The 23,283-nt window shown below is 44.1% G+C and overlaps 1 protein-coding gene across 1 annotated transcript; it reads right to left on the reverse strand.

Moving 5' to 3' along the window:
- Positions 1-1,139: 1,139 nt before the first annotated feature.
- On the reverse strand, positions 1,140-13,421 carry slc6a17 (solute carrier family 6 member 17). Its single transcript, XM_071903232.2, has 11 exons — positions 13,121-13,421; positions 10,191-10,348; positions 8,833-8,959; positions 7,913-8,094; positions 6,791-6,901; positions 5,540-5,781; positions 4,548-4,740; positions 3,700-3,892; positions 2,853-3,012; positions 1,961-2,123; positions 1,140-1,502 (listed from the first exon to the last, which is right to left on the reverse strand). Exons 1-11 carry the CDS (start codon positions 13,419-13,421, stop codon positions 1,140-1,142), a joined length of 2,193 nt encoding a protein of 730 aa, XP_071759333.1.
- Positions 13,422-23,283: the final 9,862 nt, after the last annotated feature.

A 23,283-nucleotide genomic window follows, 5' to 3' on the forward strand; every position in this document is an offset into this window, starting at 1 on the left:
CAGAGATGCTCTAAAGATACTGGGGCTCTGTGCTTCTGTGTCGCAGGTTCAGGGAGAATAAATGAGCAGGCTAAAACTTTCCCCCAGTTTGTACTACTGGAGTGTATATACATGATTTACGGTGACATCCTAGACTTTGACTATTGCACAACACATATGTACAGTATTCTACATCAATGGGGAAAATAGGGATAGAAGGAGATCCACAGTTTCATAAGGACTCTACTTTGACTGGTCGTTATTGCTGACGCATGATAAGGACAGTGAACGCATACCTAAACATTAAGCTATAATCTCTTCATAACACTTCATAACACTGTTTACACACTGTATTACACCAGCGTTGGTTATGACATACTGTTATGGATGAATTTGTCATCATTTTGTACACTAAATGAGAAATGTTCTCTTTGCAGAAGTACAGGACCGAGTAAGATCAGGTCATTTCATAGAGAAAGCCAAAGTAAATCTTCCATGAGATAGGATGAGGTGAAATTTCACAGCAGTAGAGGTGAAAAAAAAAACATGTTTTTTTTCTGAGTCTCCTTCCACCCTATCCCCATGAAGAACAATCCTCTAAAATTGAACCAGAATATCATGAAGCGCTCCGAGAGCAAGTAACACCCTCCTGTCTCAAAAATAACCTTCTCCAAACTAGTGAACACATGGGATTATGGTTCAGTACAACGTAAAGTATTGCAGCGTTGCGGACACCTTAACCTCAGCGAGAGCTTATTAACTGAAAGACTTGTATCTGAGCCCAGAGGGAACCTTTCTAAGCTGCTTTCCTCTCTCTCTGCTGCCCCTTTAATGCCTTGATAGATAGAAAAAGGGGCATCATATCTGTTCGGACTCACTTTCCCATGATCCTTTCATCAAAGCTGGGACTGCCAGGCAATCAGCAGCATGGATAAGGAGTGATGGAGCAGGGAAGGGGGGATAGAGGGATTCAGCTCTTGGGGTTAAGGTGTGATGAACGCTGCAACAACCGGCAGTGCTCTTGCTCTTTCTCTTTCTCTCTCTCTTGACCTCACTGTCTCTATCTCTCTCTCTCTCTCTATCTCCCTTTCTTTCTCTGTCTCCCTCTCTCTAAGCAGGGCTGGGGTTTAGTGGGCGGGAGTATCTACGAGCTCGGCGGATCATAGCTCGGACTCGGGCGAGCCGATGTTCTGGTAGCCCGTCTTGGTGCTCGTGCCGTAGTTGGTGTTGGTCATCTCCTGGGTGCCGCCGGGGCCCAGGTAGGCGCGGTGAGCCGGCATGGGGGACGGCGCCTCGCTGGGGTTCTTGCTGAGGATGAAGCGCTGCTCGTCCTGCTCCTCCAGGTTGGAGATGTCCTTCATCATGCCTTTGCGGTAGGAGACGGACAGCTTGTTGGAGCCGTCCGACACCAGGTTGAAGTGGCGGACGATGAAGACGAGGGGCAGAGGCAGCATGGCCACGGCGATGAGGGCGTAGGCCATGCCTAAAGCCCAGGGCGGGTAGCTCATGAAACGCTCTGAGCCCTAACAGAGAGAGAGAGAGAGCAGGGGGGAGGAGGGAGAGAAAGACAAAAAAATGGGAAAAGGAGAAGAAGGTTGAAAGGGAAAAGGTTCAGGGGAGTCGGTGGAAAAAGGAGACAAGAAGCAGAAAGGAGATAGGAGGAGAGATAATGTGGTAGAGAAAGAGGAGAGAAGAGGAACAGAAGTGAGTAACACTGCAAACCATTGGACAGGAGCCATGTTTGAAAGGCCAAGCAGATGCATGGATGAATATTGATGACAAGATGCTCCGAGGTGGAACACGGGGTTGGCCAGCATTTATGGAAAAACATTAAAGTCTGGTAGTGCCTTCTCTCTCTCTCTCTGTCTCTCTCTCTCTTTCTCTCCTTTACCACTGCCTCTTTCTTTCTCTCTCTCTCACACACACATAAACAAACACAAACACACACATAGCCTGGATGGCCTGAGCCTGAGCCACTGACCTCCGCCTCCACCCAGGCGTTGTAGCCTGCAGGGCTAATGGCCATCTCAATGACGGTGGCGATGATGAGCACCACCAAAACAGCCGGGGACACGTACTTCCACATGTAGAAGTAGAAGGAGTACGGCCTGAAACCCAGCATGTCCTCTAGGTCCTGCATGAACCTGGGAGGAGAGAAAGAGAGAAAGAAACAAACAAACAAACAAAGAAAGAGATGATGGACAGAAAAAAGCACAGAATGAAAGACAGCACATTGTGTGTTCACCCTGAAGCCATATTCAAATGGGATCAGGCAACAGGATGATGTAAGATAATGTAATCATTACCTGAGCATGTCTGTTATTTTATCTGTCTGTAGAATCTAATGTTTACAGACAGCATGCAACTGCGTCAATAAAGATTTTGTCCTCCTTCACCTATGGCCTGCCCTTTAAAAATTACATCAGGTAAAACTAGTCCAGTCCCTGAATTTTTTTGCGATTTTGTTGGCATTTTATAGCGAGAGAGTTCTGGATTTTCATCAACATGTAGAGATATACATGAGGAAATTTTTGCCTCTCATCTTGGCTCAACTTCAACCCTGTGACCAACATTAAGTAGGCCCACACCAATTAGAAGACAACAAAAATAAAATCAAGAAGAATAAAAAGATCAAGAGTATTAGTTAAGTGTGTGATGAGTAATTTAGAGCCTGACTACAGAGCTCTTATCCCTTGCAAACTGGTCAAAAACATTACAGATGTCTTAAGCTAACAATTACATCAGACTCTTTCCTGAAAACTAATCCTATCCAAACAGGGCTTAGGTCTACATATCAGAAAACCTGATCCAGACAGTTTGACCTGACATGGTTTCTCATTCCAGTCCATTCTCCTCCGGCCTGGTGCTGTTACCTCTTAGTGCCGTAGATCCAGGCTACAGAGATGTTCTCCAGGATCACCACCACAGTGAGAGGCAAACCGGCGGAGTAGTCATCAAACATGGTGACAAAGTAGTTCCCTGAGCGCTGCACAAACAGCAGGCCTAAGAAGAAGGCTATGATGCAGCAAGCCACTGAGGGGGGAAAGGGGGGAAACATCAGAATCAGAATCAGAAATGCTTTAATTCGTCAAGTACGAGGGACGCACAAGGAATTTGACCTGGTTAACTGGTGCTTACACATTACAAGAAAGTTACACAATACATGTTAGGAGCTTCGAACACCAACATCAACCTGTGATATACACAATATATACAGTATATATAATATATAATATAATATACACAATGATATACCTCTTTACCTCTTTAATTACACAAAAAATGTAATGCGTTATAAGTACTTTGGATGAAAAATCCAAAATAATACATGTGTTTACTTTGGAGAGGCGGCTACATGTGCAGCATTTCTTGTATGATATCTAGTCCATCGTCTTTTTGACTATGCATTCTGTAACAATAAGTATTGTAATAATAATTGTGATGTACTATACTAAGATTTTGGGTGGAGGGTGCAATGTATGGGCTTAGTGCAATATGGGGGTAATCTAGGGTCCCTGTGCTATTCTGATGCTAATGTGTAATTGAGTGTAGTGTGATTATGTGTTTTATGTGCAGTGTGATTGTGTGTTCGCCCTGTGTATGATGTGTGTTTCTTTTTTTTTTAAAACGGAGCTGTTATGATGCATAACATTTTTCATAGAAATCTGACATTAAAGGTCTATCGTATCACATCGTATCGTATCAAATCATCCCTCTCACCACATAGGATCTCCTTGCGTATCTTGAAGGCGTCCAGGATGGGCGTGGTGATGCCGGTCATGGTGCCGATCATGCTGCCCAGGCCCAGGTTGATCAGCATGAAGAAGAACATGACAGACCAGAAAGGACTGGCGGGGAAATGGGTCATGGCCTCGGTGAAGGCGATGAAGGCCAAGCCTGTTCCCTGCACCGCCTGGAGGAGACAGAAGCAGGGGTCAGGAGGGCTGCACAGCTGAAAGCGGTGCCGGACGTATCGCTTTTGGTGCTGACAGGGAGACGAATGCTTCGATGTGGAGAAGCACTCGCACTATGCAATTTATATTTTAATGTTTACATTTTACAGTACAGTCATTTAAAGTGACGCTCTCATCCAGAGTGATTTACAATGAGTGCAACAGTGGATTAAGCTTCAATTCTTAGATCACCAACATAACAGGCAACCAACAGTAAGGACAATATTCCTGTGACTTTTGAATGATCTTGTAAGAGAGAAGTGCTCGGAAAAGAAATAAGGAAAATAAAAGCTAAAGAGATAGGTAGAGAGGATTTTTTTTTTACTTCAAGATAAGAGCATATTGGAATAAACTGAGGAGTAAGATAAGAAACAGGAGATATTATCCAGTTGGGAGAGCATGCCATAAGATACTTATTGATTTTCCTATTATTCCCCTATTTATACACGGAAATATACATGAAACATATTGTCATTACAGCCTGTGGAGTCTCTGTTGCCGACCTTGTTGAGTTCATCTTGATTTCGAAACCATTATTCACACGTTTCTAAATATAGAGAAATACACATGAAACATATTCTCATTACAGTCTTTGAGTCTCTCCTGGAGTCTGACCTTGTTGAGTTCGTCCTCCAGCAAGCAGGCGTCCAGGCCCAGCTGGTCGAAGCTGTCCTCCTTCACCGTCTTGATGACGCCGTACATCTCGGCGTAGTCCTGGGTGGACAGGTGGGAGAAGTTGATGTGAGGAGGGATGAGCTCTCTGCTCAGAACACCGGTGTTCAGGTAGCCCAGGATCTTCTCTGCGTTCCTGCACACGGAGAGGTGGAGAAGATGAAGAAGGATGTGTTAATGTCGAACAGTTATAGTACAAACAGCTGCCTTTTCATCCAATGGAAGAGAGACTGCTAGAAACTTGGATGAGTATTGCAATTGCTGAATTCCAATAAAGAAGGCAAAATCAAAAAAAAAAAAAAGGAAAAGCGTTATATCAAGATCCTGTTCCGTCTGATTCCAATTCTGTTGCATCTCACCAGAGGTGGGGACTTGAGTCACATGACTTGGACTCAAGTCAGATTTGACTTGTCACAATTTCACTTGCTTGAGACTTGACTTGACTTGGATTCTGGTGACTTGGGACTTGACTTTGACTTGTACTTTGATGACTTGAAAAGGTTTCTAAAGTCTTGACAAAAGATTTGAGATTGAAAGTTATTTGTTCCACCAGATGACTGAATTTAAATTCTGTTTTCTGAATTTGTATGGAATGATTGAATTTATTGAAGCTGAAACTGATTATAGAAATGAAACTCATGATGCTCTTACCAAGTTTTTATCCTATTAAAACCATATTGCATTGAAAAGTCCTAGATATTTAGTTTTCTTTAAGATATTAAATTGATACTGGACTCTTGACTTGTTCTGACTTGGTGTTCTACATTTAGACTTGAGACTTGACATTAATGACATGGACTTGACTTGGACTTGACTTGAGACTTGTGCCTCAAGACTTGCGACTGACATGGGACTTGAAGTTGACTTGGTCACACCTTTGCGTCTTACAGTAAAATGCTAGCCAGGTGACATATTTTACACGATGACACACTCACTCGACGACACACTTCTCGTTCATGACGTTCGCCTTGAAGCCCAGCACGGCGAACACCACCAGCGTGGCCAGGATGGAGGTAACGAAGTTGATGATGGAGACCAGCGCGGCGTCAAAGTGACAGTTGTTGTCTCGCTTGTTGTAGCTGGAGAAAGCGATGACGCCTCCGAATCCCAGGCCGAGGGCGAAGAAGACCTGGGTGGCTGCTTCCCTCCACACCTGCGGCTCCAACATCTTTTCCAGCTGGAGAGAGGGAAGGGGGTGAACCGGTCAGTCAAGGGTTGGGTTTCAGATTTGTTATGAAGTTTCTTTGATATGTATCTTTACTTAGTCTTTTTTCTCCTTGTCCCACCTCGCCTTGCCATCTAAATCGCTCAAATAATTGAAATGCTCTTCCTTATTTGTTTGTCTTATTTGTCTTTTTTGGCCTGTTAATTATTTTTTCTGTTTCTCTTTTATCTACATTATTGTTATTTTATTCTCAATCATTTTCATGTATTAATTTCATTATTTTGGATGTCCATGTGATTAACAATAGGGGGAAATCATCAGTATAAGCATAAATAAATAAATTCATTACAGCGGTAACAATATTTAAAAGTACACATTTGTGCATTATTCCTGCATCTATCCTGCAATAGTACTGCAGACAACACTATGTTACACAGTAAAAACAAATTAGTATATTGTATTATAAAACACAATTTCTTATTCTATTAGTTACTAGATCATGCCTTGTAAAATCTCTGCTGAACAAAACTTGATTTTACCAAGTAATTCCTCATGGGAATAAACCCCAAGTACAGCAGTATAGAATAATGCTATTCATTGCCTGCAGTTCAGAGTCCATTATATATACAAATACACCGATCCACCATGAGAGGGAGACATCAACCAAACTTTCATTATAGAGCCTGGATATTACAGTAATGGCACTACATTTTCCAATGAGCGGATCTAAATGGCCTGTGTGGTGCAGCAGCTGAAACCATCAATCACTCACAGCTGAACACCTTGCATAGACTAAATGTCACTTACAGATGTCAAATATCTATCTGGTCAACAATCCATGAATGAATGATCGGCACCAAAGACTGCAGCAGGGCTTTAAGACTAAATTTTCCACCCAGTATACCAAGATTTCATATAGGAGAGCCATTGTGAACTGTTAAGATTTTCCTGGCTGAATGCAAATGCTGCCTTTTGTTTAAGATCCCACAGGAGACCGCTGGTGTGTTTCGCTCTCTCTCACCTTAGGGGTGAACATGTGAGCGATGCCGTCCACCGCTCCCTTCAGCAGCAAACCTCGCACCAGGAAACAGAAGAGCACCACGTACGGGAAGAGAGAGCTGAAGTACATCACCTGAGGGAGAGACAGGGAGAGAGAGAGAGAGAGAGAGAGAGAGAGAGAGAGAGAGAGAGAGAGAGGGAGGGAGAGAGAGAGAGAGAGAGAGACAGAGAGACAGAGAGTCAAGCACGCAATACAGTGTTACCATGGTCACCGCGCTTCTGAAGCCTCACACATGGAGTAGGACCAAACTGCAACCACACGCACACACACACACACACACACACACACACACACACACACACACACACACACACACACACACCCACACACATACATACACAACATACACAAAGCCCCACACAGACATACAGTACATAAACATGCCATTCACACACGGCCCTAGTCTTACACACACTTACAAACACAATGAATCAATCACAGGACTGCTTTGTTTTTTTACTTGGCAGTGAGGAATCTGTGAAATTTTACCAAATGTGGAGAGGAATCCTAGAGGTTTGGAGAGATGACTCAAAAATCCTTCCTACGGCATTTCAGGGAATTATTGCGGCATTGCTATAATAATTGGATTACTAAGTTTGGTGTTTAAAAAACTGTGTCAGACCTTGGCAACCCCCTCTCTCGGTTGTGTATTTCCTATTGAAAATGCGGGCTGGATGTTGTGCTGTGGTACATGACTCATTCTCTGGATCCAGATCACAGGACGTTGTTGCAGATGTTGCCAACCAAAGCATTTTCCATCTGCATCCTGAACCAGTCTTTGCTTGGTTCAGTTTAAGCTTATTAATGTTGCATGTCTCTCTCTTCCATAACATAGATGAGATCCAAAAATAGAATAGCGATGATGATAGGCTTTAGCATCTCACCTCTGACCAACAAGCATTAGCAAAGTAAAAAAAAAAAAAACCCTCAATGAAATCCACTGATTAAAATGAATTCATGGATTATATATAACATTTTAGAACCTTAGTTGCAGTGTATTACTGTCCATAGATAAATGGCAAAGCAGTAATCTCTGTATTTTTATTCCCCGGCCCCTGCTGTGAAGCCAGGGAGACCCTGTACCTTCCCCGAGGACTGGATGCCCTTGATGACAGCCAGGCAGACGATGATCCAAGCACCCAGCAGGGAGAGGGTCATCCTCCAGTTCAACCCGCCGGTGTCGTCGATGCTGCTGGTGATGTTGAGGGTCTGCCGGTACCAGAAGTAAGTGGTGGCCGAGCTCTTCTCGCACTCCGGCTCCACGACTACGAGGGGAAATGGGAAAGACATGATGAGCATCCAATTTGGTAATGAGTTTTATAGGAATCCTTTAAATTTTCTGTATGGTGCATCAATTAATTTTCTAAAGATAAGTGAATTGGCGATGGTCAAGCTTAATCCCCTGCTCTATAGGATGCACCACAGCTTCCCAGCTCTGTTCATAATCATAAGTACAGCAGACACCGAGGCATGTAATGCTAATGGGAGCTGATGTCCTTTACTCTGTCAGGACCTGTGTGTGCCTCCGCCACTCACCGCAGGCGACCAGCTGCCAGCCATTCGAGGTACTCAGGCTGTTGGCTAGGTCATTCCTTCTGAAAGACCCCGCTAACAGAGCCGCCCTGTCAGATGAGGCGCGGGGCCGTCCGAGCTCTGGAGTCAGCACAAACACTGTCTGCTGTAAAGCCTGCAGAGCGACTGCTGCTTGACTGTGGAGCCACAGCAAGGCAAGCTGCTTCGATGCAAAGAAGAGTTCTGTGCAGAATCAGGCTGCCTGTGTGTCTGCGTCTGCCCGACCACTTTGCTGAATATGTAATTGTCTTGCAGAAGTCACTGCGCTGTTATTTTTTGCTCTACTTGGTGGTTGAGTGCTTTACATTATTATGCTCTTCTGTATGAGTAATTGTGTTGCGCTGCACTATTCTAAACTAGTTTCAGTATATGAATTTTTGCTGTGCTCACTGCTCACTGTTGTGCTGAACAACACTGAGTTGTGGACTCACTTGCTTGGCTTCCATTTCTCCGGATGGGACATTCAGCCCAAGGTAGCGGGTACTGGAAAGACTGGAAGAAATAGAAGATACTCCAGCCGATAATGACGTTATAATAGAGGCCCACAAAACCGCAAACCTGCAAGGGAAAGGAGAAATAACAGTAGTGTTTATCACTCCTAAAAACCATCACTGTGTCACCACACAGATGGATACACAAACACAAAGCAACACAGGGGCGAGGGCAAACACTCTGCAATTTGTTGATGTGAACCTCCCTCCTCGAGTCGGGGCTCAGACGCTGAGCACACAGCTTAAGTCAGGGTGCGTATGAATTATTGAGCTGTGTTCTCTCAGCAGCCAAGGCCGGGGTCCTCTATGACGATGTATTTATAGCTGCTGAATCTCTCTATGCCACATCCTAGCTGCCGCACGCCTCACTGCCCTGGGTCAGTTCCTCTGACTCCTCCTCCTTACACTACATCACTGATTGATGAGATTACTGACAGACTGACTAAGGCTCGGAAAACACCAGAAGACTTTTACTGTAAAATCCTAACTGATTTGAAAACGCACTCCATCACACACAAAACAGCGGATTTCACAGATTATTTTGTCTCTCTAGATCACTGACTGACTGACTAAATCACTGACTGACAGACTAAATCACTGACTAAATGACTGAATGACTAGATCACTGATTGACTGACTAGATCACTGACTGACTGAATGACTAGATCACTGACTGACTGACTGAATGACTAGATCACTGACTGACTGAATGACTAGATCACTGACTGACTGACTGAATGACTAGATCACTGATTGACTGACTGACTAGATCACTGACTCACTGACTGACTGAATGACTGACTAGATCACTGACTGACTGACTGACTAGATCACTGACTGACTGACTAGATCACTGACAGACTAAGTCACTGACTAACTGTGTTTTAGGCTGATGACACTGCATCTGGGCAGCAGATGGGAGGGGACAGGATGGGTCGTGATTTGCACAGATGACAGGGACAGATTATGACAGTAATTGGTGCTGGTCTTTGTATGCCGCTTGCTGTAAAGCATCAGAGGGAACTGATATAAGCGGGCAGAAGGAGTCCAATAGAATGATTTGCACAGCATGCCTCTTGTCTCTGCATTTAGCTTGTTTAACTCTCAGACAAAATGTGAAAGTGAGAGAAATTGGCATCTGAATCCTACATCCCACACCCATCATGTAAAATGGAATTGGCGTTTCAGGCCTTTGATCCTGAGCACACACTGCATGTCTTCCAAGGGTGTTGTTATCATGATGTACAATGTGATGAAGTGATTATAGGTCATGTTAAGGAGCTGATGACAGCACTTACCATCAGACTGGAAACCCCGATGCCTCCTAGCTGCGGGTAAACGTAGTTCCACACCCCGATGCTGCCGCGCCTGATCCTCTGACCCACCGCCAGCTCCAGGAAGAACAAGGGGATGCCAATGAGGAGAAGCAGAATGGAGTAGGGCACCAGGTACGCACCTGAGACAGAGGGTGGAGGGAGGGAAAAGGCATTATGAGTGCTGCTGGAGAACGTACAGCTGCTTTGGTTACCAGAATGTGTATAACGCAGTTTGTTTGAAATTCATATTTAGTGAAGTACAAAAGCTCACTGTAAAAAAGCAGGAACACCATCAAATGCTCTCTGTCAGTGTCTATTTTTGGGATCAATTCTCTCTATCCTCCTCCACTCTAATTTTTGTCGCTTCCGCTTTCCCTCTCTCTCTCTCTCTCTCTCTCTCTCTCTCTCTCTCTTTCTCCTCAGTTCCTCTCTCTACTATCTCCCATCCACCATTTTGCCAGATTTGCCCCTCTCCGCCTTTTTTTTTTTTTGCACAAGTGAGGAGGGAGAGAGCAGCAGGCTCTCAAAGACAGCATGTCACGTCCAGGCCCGCTTACGTCAAGACATGAAGGGGCACCATGGTGACAAAAAGATCCAAAGCCAGAGAGGAAGGGTTCATGTGGTGGACAGCTCTCTCACCTGCTGCTATTTCCAGACCGATCCAAACAAATCACTCTAATAACACACTAGGGAGGTCTGACGTTTGACCGGATCAAAAATACTGAGAAGCTTGTGGGTAGCTATTACAGCTAACAGCAGACAAAGGAGGCAAAGAAGGGAACACAGCTCCATATTACACACAAGTATTATTATTTTGACTGGATGGTTAAGAGTGAATGCTGTACGGCCTTTGTTCAGTGTTACTTCCATGGGCCTTTGATGAAGAAAGGTAACTGCATGTGTACTTTTGAATAGCAAACACACAGGGCAAAAAAGGGAGAGAGAGAGAGAGAGAGAGAGAGAGAGAGAGAGATGGGACAATGATGGACAAGGAGGTAGAAACAGAGAGCAGATTGTCAAGCTGAAATCGACATCCTCATCACTGGGACAAGCCCAGACTGGAGGATGTGGCACCTACCATGGTGTCAAGATTCACTGGGGGATACACACTACATGCATACACAATGTGCAAATATACACAATTTTACACAAGGCCATGCGCACACACCTGCACCCACACGCAGAGCGCACACACACATTGTGCGGCTCTGCGCATCATTTATTCAGCTTTGTTATATCATGCATTTCATACACCGTAGTTACGCACGCCTCCCACACAAAGTAAACCGACAATAAACGTTTGGAAACCCAGGAAATCAGTGTTGACTCTTCCATTTGCTCCATCTCGGTCAGCACCACCCACACATCTGAGCCACCGCAGTGTACACCGCCACAGATAATACCAGGGAGATAAGCCTGAGAAACCTTGCAAGCAACGCAAATAAAAAATGTAACTGGGAGCTCTGAGTCCGCGATGCATAACCAACGCTATTGTACTCAGCCTCTCGGTGTTCCCTTATCTGGCTGAGAGAAGCCGCATTGTCTCTGAAGCTGCTGATGGCACAAGTCCACTCAGCTTTGAGAAATGTTCAAGACGCTGCGGCCCTCTAGCTGACATGAGCAGTTGGTTAATTGGTTGACAGGACCCAATTTGTCAAGGAGGAGGAGACTACAGCAGTGTCATCAGGTGTACTGTGCAGGACAATTATATGAGAATAATGAGAATAGCGTACAGCCCATTATTATGCACTTGTATGAAAGTGAAGGTAGAAACAGAGGATAGATGCCCGGTGTAGTACACATGCAGAGATGCAATATAATCAAATCACGGTGTAATAAAATCCGCTGGGTATACACTTTATCTCTATCCACGGCCGCCAAATGAAATCAGGTATTCACACAATATGAAGTGAACAAACATAACAGCAAAGTTTATGAGAGATTTTGTTGTCACATCATGGATTATTTCAGAAAAAGTCATTTTGCAGAGTAGCTATGTGCCCATTTTCTTTTTACCACACTGATGCCTCTGGTCGTCTACAAAGCAGATGGTAAATGGTTCAGAATAATGGGTAAAGTGCATTTGTACGCAGCCGAGATGTTGTTGTGGCAGCTTGGATGGGTGTGAAATTTTAGGTGGTTGGAACTGTCACCACAGGCTGTCCAGGCTGGTTTGGCCCTGGGCGTATTGTTTACATGCTGGGAGAAGCACTACATGTGTCATTGACTCAGAGAGAGAGAGAGAGAAAGAGAGAGAGAGGTGTTGTCTGTGTGTCAGGTGCAACACTAGACGAAAAGCACAGTACAGTACTTAGCGTATAAAGTGACTGCACTTGGCATTAGGGAAATAAGAGCCGAATTAGTTGAAATTGCTGGAGCAAATGCAATTTTTATGAGACAAAGCGATACAGTGTTAAATATCACGGCAATCACCAAGACCGGTGGGCATTCCCAATCAAATCACTTTCTAGCAAATAGTTGCCTGGCACAAAGCAATATTCTGGATTGTATTCGTCCATCAGCCTCTTCTAAACAGGCTGGGACAGGAAAATGCTAATCCCATACTCAAACAAAAGGCTTTTAAAATCCAAATCATTACACAATATTAAGATAACTACTCTCTGATGACCACAGCCATTTGGCCACTGCTTTCGGTCTCCATTTTACAGAACTAATAAAAAAGGTCACATTAAAAGCCTTGACTCAGCATAACATTCCACATTACTCAGCACTCTGAGGGTGCACATGTTCACTATGGGTGGCCCAAATGGGAATTGATTGCCTAACCCTGGAAGCATTTACTGCTATGCTTTAACCACACACTGAGATGTCAAAATGCAGCAAGATCATCTACAGACATCCACATATCCCTGCTAGCCTTTGCCCATGCACTATTTCCCCTGATCACCTACCTCCACCATTCTTCTGGCACAGGTAGGGGAACCTCCAGACGTTGCCCAGGCCGACAGAGAAGCCCACCTGGGCCAGGATGTACTCCAGCTTGTTGTTCCAGGCCGGTCGGCCGTCCTCGCCGTCTGGGTCAGGGGAAGGCAGCAGGCCCTTTCCTGGGGCGATGGCTCCAGGACTCAGGCCCATACTCATCTGACTGCTCTTATAGTCCATGGGCTGCTCCAGGGCCAGCAGGTCAGCCACCGACTCGGTGACCGGCTCATTGCTGTGCTCCCGCTGGGTCACCTTGCTGTTCTTCGGCATGGTTGCTCCTCAGGAGGGTGGAGGTGATAGAGGGAAGGAGAGGGGAGCCAGACTATAGAGAGGGAAGAGGAGGCGAGCTGGAGGGAGATCAGCAGGAATATGAGGAGATGCCAGGGGGAGGAAGTTGTGCTTTTTTCCTAAACCTGTGAAGAGAAACATTTGGAGAGAGTCAGGGAAGTTAGGCGTTTAAAATGTCCTGGTTTATGAACTACTTTAGTTGGACACTGTTTCTGCCTTAACTAGTTATGTTGTTATAACAACACTTATAAATAGTCAAGCTTTGTTGTAAAAAAAAAAAAAAAACATCACGGAAGGAATGAAAGGAAGGAAGTTTAGGAGCATGGTCTGTGACAATAATTGAATATGTCCATCTCTGAATCATGTGTGCTCCTTTGTCTGCTTGCTAGGTAGCATGAATATACTGTATTTGTAGGAGTGGTAACAAAATAATAGGACTGTGGAGCCCTGAGTGAGGTATTTCAGTAATCCACTTCATTATAATGAATGAGAGAGAGAGACAGAGAGAGAGAGAGAGAGAGAGAGAGAGAGAGAGATTGTGTTACAATCCATTTCACAGCAGAACCCATTATTCTAAGTTGAGTCATGTGAATAGCATTGCAGAACACATGAACAGCAGCGAGCGTGGAGATCAGTAGTCCGTTTGTGTGACTACTGGTCTCAAGAGAATTCAGTGCAATAAAAGTAGAATCTGTATTAAGCCAAGGCTTCCTTGGTTATTGGTGTCTGTATTTTGCTCTTATCTTGAAAAGCCCATCCCAGCTGCAGCAACCTCTGTGCAGGTTGATTTAAAATTTCAGTTTTAAAGGCCAGAGCTCCTGCATTAATTGGCTTCTTGTTAAAGAGAACTCTTGTCTGGAAAGTCTCTCCAAGCCTCTCCAAGTTCACTGACGTGTAATCGTGCGTGAGTATATAACTTTCTTTTGGAGTCCCACTGCAAAATCCTCTGATAATCCCACAGCACTACACAAGAGAGAGACCATACTAGGCATTGTAGAAGCTCTGGGTCTGCTGCATTCACTGTCTACAACATGAATAACAGAGACCCAGTTGTTTTCAATTATTTGATTTTGTAGCTGCCAGCATGCAGCACCCCAAATGACAAGACCTCTGCACCCCAAAGATGATGTTTGACAATAACTAGATTAAAATATTGTTAAACAGATAAAAGTAAATTTAACTCTTAATTTTTAGGGTTTTTTGGGGCATTTTTGTCTTTATTCGACAATTCAAAGAAGAGATAAACAGGAAAGATTGGGAGAGAAAGAGGGACGACACGCGGCACAGGTCTTGAGCCAGATTCAATCCCAGGACATCGTGTTTACATGGTACACGCCTTCGCCCACTGAGCCACCAGGACACCCCAAGGACAAACATGGTTAAATGCCAAACAACAGCTAGAGGAGCAGATGACTGAAAGAGAGGTCAAATGACTGAGAACGGGACTTTGAAGACAGATTTCTGATGTGCGCTGCGTGGGGACTGGCGGCAGATCTGACTCGTCACTCTGGCAGCTGAAGGGCGGGACGGGAGCCAGAGGTGTTTGATCTGGAAAGAGAAGGCCTCTGATATGAATTTGGAGGCGGCAGACTGAGCACAGAGCCGGGTTCTCATATGCAGTGACTTCTCAAGAGCGGGTGCCGGCCGGACGGACTCTCAGCCCACCCAGAGGCCACTCCAGCAGCACGCACATCACATTCCTCAACAGTGGCAAGGCCCTGCAGTCACGACATGCAGCAGCTCCGAGGCTGAGCGCTCAACCCAGTCCTACAACACCAATGACCTTTCCCACAGCAATCTACAACTGCATAATACTGTGAATCATCGCCAAGCGGTCTATGAACGAGGTGTGAAGCGATGACGTGCATGTGTTTGCAAACAAAAAATATTTTTTGCCAACTTGAGAAGGTTGTTTTGATTTTAAGCACCGTAGAGTGACAAGATGAGATTGCACAACATTGTTTTTGTCCTACTTTTTTGAATGCGTGGAAATCATGGTATAGTTAGAAACAAATTGTCCTAATTACTATGTAAGACGATGGTGGCTCATTAGACAGAAATAGCTGATGTGATTCACACTGTCTAACCATGTACAATTAAAGTATAGGAGTTTGCCTTAGTGACAGTGATGCAGAGATATATTGACAACTTGCAGAGTTTCACAGTACATGCTGACACACATGGTACAGTGCAAAGACAGCAGGACCTCACATACAGTGCACAAGACATGTTATAGAGAGTATACATATCTTTCTATATTCATTCAACATTCAATATCCGTTTGAACAGCATAGCACACAGTATGCATGCAGCTGGGAGAAGTATAGTAAATCAAATCTATTTATATATCCCTTTATCACAAGCATGTCTCAAAGGGCTTAACATACCATATCATACATGTCATATACATACTACATCACCATATACCATACTACATCATATACATACTACATATACATCATATACATCATATATCATACTACACAGAAACACCTATGGGCAATTTAGAGTCTTCAATTCAAACCATCTTTCCACTGTGGGAGGAAACCGGAGCACCCAGAGGAAACCCACGCGAACACGAGGAGAACATGCAAACTCCACACCGCACCACAGTGTACCACAGGGTTAAAGCACACAGACATCATAGTAGTAGATTTTTTCATCATTTTCACTTATTTCTAAAAGTAACTTCTATCTGAGCGGATGTAAAAGCTGCATGACAAACTCAGGATCCCCCTAAGTGCCGGATCTGTTCCCTCCTGGGAGGCAGAGCTGTGTACCTGTATCCTCCTGTGTGTTCCTGACTATATATTACCAATTCTCCACAGACAGCTTGGTGTTGATGATATAACAGTACAGGTTCCTGGTTTCTGCTACAAAGATATGCTCCACTTTTATCTAGTCTGGTTGCTAAGCAATGGCTCTTCCTGCGAAATTGAAATCCCATCCCTGCAGCATCAGTGGTACCCTATCTCTCCTCTCACCATCTCAAATGGACAGACGTGATATCCCCCGAAGGACCGCTGCAAATAACAAGGAGTTGCTGTGACAAGACAGAGGTGGACTAGATTGTGGCACAAGTGGAGGTGATGGGCTGCTGTAGGATGTACTGCATTGTCAGTCAGGCAGCCATCAGTGATTGTCTCATTTCCTCCTTTTCAATTTAAGACATCCTTGACATGAAAACGGTAACCTGGTAACATACAAGGTTTGGACAACAGCCAATCAGCAAACATGAATTAGGCTACGCTGCTTCCAGGGATTTGAGCATTTGAACAACACAGTGAATCTGACAGGTCCAAAATGGCACCTTCCTGGCCCTGTTAAGGCACCCTTGCATGTTCAGTCACCGTCGCCAACATTACATACAGGCCTGCCATAGCTTGAGGACCCATATGTGGATAACCTCGGATGCCTTGTCAAGGTCAAATGACACACGTAATGATAATAATGCGGAGATCCAAACAATAGTAATATAAGACAACCGATGATTTGTAGCCGTGCAGGAGATGTCATATTCGAGCCAAATTTGGGGACACATGGCGCGACATCGTCAACCAGGGAGGATTAATGAACGACGCGCATCCTGCATGTGGCGGCGAAATCATCATTTGACAAGTGATAACTACAAGGTGAAAGATGACGTTCAATTCTCACGACCGATTTAAAGTAGATTTAGAAACAGAAAATATTGCTATTTAGGGGAGAAATAAGCGAGAATACGATGCAATTTATTCAAAAAGAAACGCACATGATTAGATTGATCAAATGATGTAAGGTACAAAAATATCCGTCTTACCTTAATCTGTGTGCGGGACGAGGTATAACGTCGGACTCGGCGTGACTGTATGAATCCAAAGTAAGTATATCTTCATTCAGGCACTGTCTCCGTATGCAGCATCTCTGCGCGCAAAGAGATGCGAAATCACAGAGCTTCCAGTCTGCCAGGGCGCATGGTGCGTAAAGTCTGACGCAGGATCTCAACGCCTGACACAAGTTTGGTTGTTAATTATTTAAACTTTTACCCAGATAGACTAATCGTTTATTGCAGCCGTATATTTCACTGCAGCGCTGTGACCGATCTTTGCTGTCTGGAAAGTCTGCTCACCCCTCTGGGTTCCACGTGGTTATGGTTGTGTTGTGGGATAAATCAGCTCCCCATAGGGTGAAGAAATTACTATGGCAAAGTCACGACGAAGTCTGACGCAGGTTTGACTCACCCACTCTTTCGCACGTCAGCAGTTGATACTCGTTCTAAAAACATCTGCAGTGTTCCCAGGACAATACTAATAGCCCAATACAGGTATCAGGTGCATCAGACGACTTGTTTCAATTACCTCTCGCCCAGTTTGTTCATATATGGTGAATATAACGTTTGGATTAGTAAAGCTGCTTTCCAGCGTCTGTGGGATCTTGAAAAAAATGTCTCAAACCCAAACAAGGCATGCTCTAATGAAAAACATGATGATTATGATGATGATGATGATGATGATGATGATGATAATGATTATTATTATCATTATTATTTGAAGCAGGATATTTTCTGTGCTGATAACCCAAAACAGAGAACTATCAGTTATTCATCATATTATCCTGCAACATTATATGCTTGTATTGATGGCATGCTCCCCTGACACAATTTACCTCCATTAGACAAGTGCTGCTTGACTTTAATACCTAATAGATCTGTCAGAATTTGCTGTTATACCCCCGGTGATGTAGACTAAAACAGGTTTTGTGAAGAATAAAGGACAGGGCTTCGTAATGGCCGTTTCTCTAGTGTAGATCATTTGTGGCAAAGTCATTTTTCTTTGTGACAACAGCAATTTATTCTGTCCTTGGCTCTATCTCCTGCTGCTCCACACTGCATGTTTTTCTTACAGCACACTGGGTGGTTTGTTTTTTCACAAAGTTGTCAGCTTGTCCATGAACATCAAGAGAGGTTTGAATAACCTTTTTGTTATCTTGCATAGTCATTGCTACTATTGTGATTGTCTTCTCAATTTACAGTATACACTTCAATTTTCAGTTGAAGTATAAGTGAGGTGAGGATTATCATAAATATTTGGGACACGAGTGAAAAGGCTGTAAGCAAAAGAAGACAGAGATTATGATACGATGGGTGCAGTCTTGTTTACTCCTCCAGGTAATATATTACTCCGTTGGACATCCTAGTTAGCCCCTTTGTCACCAGAACAAGTTTAGAAAGAGAAAATGGAGCTGTCAGACGGTGCGAGTCAAACAAGGACACAGATACTGTTGGGGAGATTAGGAGTATTAAGAGTTGGAATGTGCTGCTAGTATATCAGATGCTGAAGGATATCCTGCAGGACTGACAGATTACTTTTCCACTGATACATTTCCCTATTCAATTTATCACGGCTTAAAATGTTTGCCCAAAGTTTGTTTCTTATATTCACACAATATCAGTGTCACTTTGTATGTTGGAGGTGTTGCATGATTGTTTCCAAAATGCCTCTCTCTTCTCTTCCTAGATACGTTTTGTGAAAATGAAGATTCTGGTAAAGACTTTTCTTACTGGAAGTCTTGTTCAGTGTATGATGAATAACTTTTTATATCTAATTTATTCCCTCTTCTTCTCACACTAACTATATAAGGAGACAAGGTAGAGGACATTCAAACCCTGGTGTTTGTGCTCACACTGGGCTGTTCTCTGCTTCCATCACGAGACATTAATAACCCCCCCCAAACACACACACACACACACACACACTCACGCCACACACGCAAGCTCTCCATCAACTAACAACATGCATACACAGTATGCTTCCTGTCTCCTTCAATTCGCTCATGTGACTCACTTTCCAAGGGCCGACTGCTGGGATCAGTTGCTATGGCAACCAGAGATCATATGATGGTTACTCAGCCTGTGAGTGATTTTTTTTTCTTTTTAGCACCTACTGGCATTCTGCAGCATTGCTGTGAATGGGCCACTGAGGTAGTACGTCCTTCCTTACAAACCAACTTATCACGGGCTGGTATGGCTGGCCGGCTCCAGGACAAGGCTGCTGTGGTTCATCATTCCTGATTTGTGCCTCGACTTGTAAACGTCTTGTTTATCGCACCTTTAAATTATGCAACGAGAGACAAATTGTCCCCTGTTGCTTCCCATCATAGCCAGAAGTCTGCTGCAGTATTACTCACCTGATACAGACAAGCTTGTGTTTCACGAATAACCACAGTTCATAATTCCTGGAGTGACAGCAGGGATCATCGCACGAGCCAGGGGGAAAAATAGATGAGAATCCCAGACGCTGTGGAGGGAAACAGTATTTTACCCCCCCAAAAAAATCACATCTCACATGCTACAATCGGATAAATCGTGTCACAGCAGATATTTGATTCTGTTCGCTTTACTACACCCAGTGCACCATCAACACAGCACTCCATCAGTCTCACGGCTCTGTCCTGGACCGTCTTGACCTTAAGCTGGATGATCATAAGTGGTTATTTTATTCAGCTAAGATGGTAGTAGAGGGAAAAGCTGCAATAAGGGCCACTGGATGCAGCATTAATATTTCACATGTTAAATAGGAGAGAGTGGAAGGGTAATGAGCCATCAGACTCGGATTTACTGAGCTTTATAAGACCCTATAGTGCTGTGGAGCCAGACTGTTAAAGACCCAGGAAATAGAGAGGAGAGAGACAGCACCCCGACACTGATAGCAGTCTCATGCATTTCCAATAACGTAATCCTACCCTGCGCTATCAGGTATTGATTGTATCCTGATTGTGAAAGCTGGCATTAGAGAACAGGTGAGCAATAACGCTTTGCCACACACAATGCTTAATGGGATGCAGTGCTATTCTTCAGCATGAGAGCATATTGTGAATGGCGGTGATGTTTATATATTCGATAATCTTGTGAGAACTCCCATTCACCATCAGTGAAGCACCAGCCCTTATCTCTAACCTCAGGAGAGCCAGGTTGCCAGGTCACAAATTAAACATGGTGACGAACACCGGCGGGCTAAAACCCATCCTGGTCTCAGGTGGTGTTTTTGTGCAGCTGCGCCAAGCCGCCATTGAGGATTCAACTCTCTCCCTCTGTTCCCCCCTCCTAACTGAAATGGTGCAGTCCCGACTCCGTCAATGCGCTGACACCTACTCTACTCCCCTCCGGGTATGATGCAGCCGTTGAAAAGAGATGGGGAGATGAGGAAGGAGGGATACCTCAGCCAGTCCCTTGGCTACCTCCTTTTCTGTCTATGAACAGGGAGAGGGAGAGAGTCAAGGGCAAACGTAAACATGCTGGAACAGACACGACTCCCACACTAAATCACTGACAGAATAGACAGACAGTGCTCCTTCCTTCCTTTTTCCCTTCTTTGCAGAAATATAGAGAGTACTATGCTACTGATACATGAGCAGTTAAAGGCTAGTGTTTTGCATCTGCAATGAGGTACACAATCTGCACACTGTTATTCCTTAATACTGCCTGGTGTTAGTATACCATTATGTTCCAGGAGAGATAACCCATTTAGTATTCAGCTCCTGCCCTTTGCCTACTCCCCTTTAATTGCCTATCCCTGCTGTTCAAGTGACAGGAGCCTCATTAATACTCTGATAAAGACTTTTTCCTCTTCCCTAGATAGGGAAACAAACACAAAAGTCATGACCGCAAGAGGAGAAGCATGAGTATTGACACCAGTGATGAATGCGCAATGGTAAAATCAATGTCAAAGGTTTAGCTGCTCGCCCATCTACTAAACACAAAATCAAGGTGACGCATTATGTGGCCCGACCCAAGACACATCAGGAGATCAATGGACAGACAACATTTAGGTTTGGTTAAACAGAGTCTATTCTGAATTGCAATGGAGGCCTCAGACCTGTGTGGTAAGAGACTGTGATTGTGTTGGGGGAACATGGCAATACAAACAAATGTGGCCTTCTCCCAGGAGAGGAATACAAGCCTTAATTAAAAAGCGACTTCACACGGAGAGCGAATTTACTACTTAGGTAAGTTTGTACAAGCTCAAAGAGGTGACAGCTGGCCTGTATCACCAGAAGCAAAAATAGAGCTCCTTTAATATCCTGTCATCACACTGCGTCATTTCATCATTCAGCATCACAGAAGTCAGCAGAAACCTCAGCTCTATGAAGAATTATTTTCTCTCATCCTCCCACTGACTTTTACATCCCCTCTTCATCTTGTCATCTTTTACAAGTGACAGTAATTTTCTCTCATGCCAATCTAGAAAGATAAAGACACATCAAGATCTAGGGATCATATCAAAATAGCATTCGATAATCATTTTTCACGTTCTGAGGACTCACTAATGCAAAAGCAGAATAAATACTATACTGTAGACCGCTAATGCAATATTCCTTTATTACTAACACAGCCTTGTGGCCTGCAGTTGCCCACAGTATGTGTGTGTGGGCGTGTGAGGAGAGGGGGCTGCTGGGAATGGGAACAGACAGATTATCGTGTCGCCAGAATTACCACATCACTGATCAGTCTGTTCCCTGAAGAATATTCTAAGCAAATATTGCATGAACGCAGCAGATTTGTCAGTACTGAATAGCTTAATCATGTAATAGTTTAGTATATGAGTCCGAACAGAAACCAATCTGAGTGCTCATGCCCTGGGGGAAAAACCAACGGCTTGTGAAATGAAACAAATGTTACATCTCTTGTTTTTTTGGGTGGCAGTAATTTCAGCAGCTGCTACAACAAATTTTGTGTTAATTGTTCTTTTCCATACGTTTCAACAGGATCTCAAGGTTGTAGCCATGACCGGGTTAGAGTCACGTGGCTGATGGTACGTTTTGGTAATAACAGTGTGAATGCTTAGAACTAGACCCTTGTCCTGCTTAGTGTTATCTCTCACCAATAGGCCAGATGGCCAGTCGAAGCCCTGCTGTTCAAGGCTCTACAGTAAAAGAAATACGCAAATAACTAAGGACTGCCTGCCCAGTGCATAGATCAACGCGCATCCAACCTTATCACGCATAATGAAAACTTATTGGTCCATGTTTATATTAATGGGCATGAGTCAGTGCGCCCTGATAGAAACGGCAAAACAATTAAGTGGTAGCTGTTGTTCCCAAGGTTTATGCAAATGGTTTATGCAAATCCTGTAAATTGCTTAATGGGAACAGACCAGCTACGGTAAGAATATTTCCGTAAGTTATTGGTATTGTTTCAGCTTATTGTGTCATTTATTTGGGTTAAGTATGGAGCTTTTAGCTAGTTAGTACATCAACAGTGTAGTGATATGTGCCACCCTGACCTGAGGACCATTTGTAAACAGAGTGATAGGATATACCAAAACCCCACAGACCCAGTCAGCGGCCTGTGAAAAGTCCATCCCAAACTGTAAGGGCCACTTCTCTGCCACCTCAGGATGACTAACACACAGTGACTGGTGTCAGGAGGCCACTACGATGTTTAAAGAACCAGAGCGTGCACCGTCTTTTATGTAACAGCATAAAAGACTGCGAACAAAATGTTTGCACCCCGGCTGCTGCAACCCTGTCAACTGCATACTTGTCAAAATTTGTATTCCCCGGGGACGATGGGAGTGTGCGTTCATGTGTTGTGGATGTGCATGCATGTTGCGTGTGCATGTGTGCCTGTGTGTGTGTGTGTGTGTGTGTGATGGTACTTTGTACAGCTGTATTAACTCAACTCCCTGTGTTGTTGTAGCCTCTACATCTTGGTTAACCAGCCTTGACCACAGCAGACGGCTGCAGTGCGATCAAGAGAAAGAGAGAAATATGTTACCAGTTAATTGTGATAAGATGAGATTATTCTTTGTCCGATTTCTCTAAAATACATGTTGCACCAAAACAGTTCTATTTCACATTATGTTAG

Source organism: Centroberyx gerrardi, chromosome 14 (assembly GCF_048128805.1).
Source record: "Centroberyx gerrardi isolate f3 chromosome 14, fCenGer3.hap1.cur.20231027, whole genome shotgun sequence".
NCBI classification, from domain to species: Eukaryota; Metazoa; Chordata; class Actinopteri; order Beryciformes; family Berycidae; genus Centroberyx; species Centroberyx gerrardi.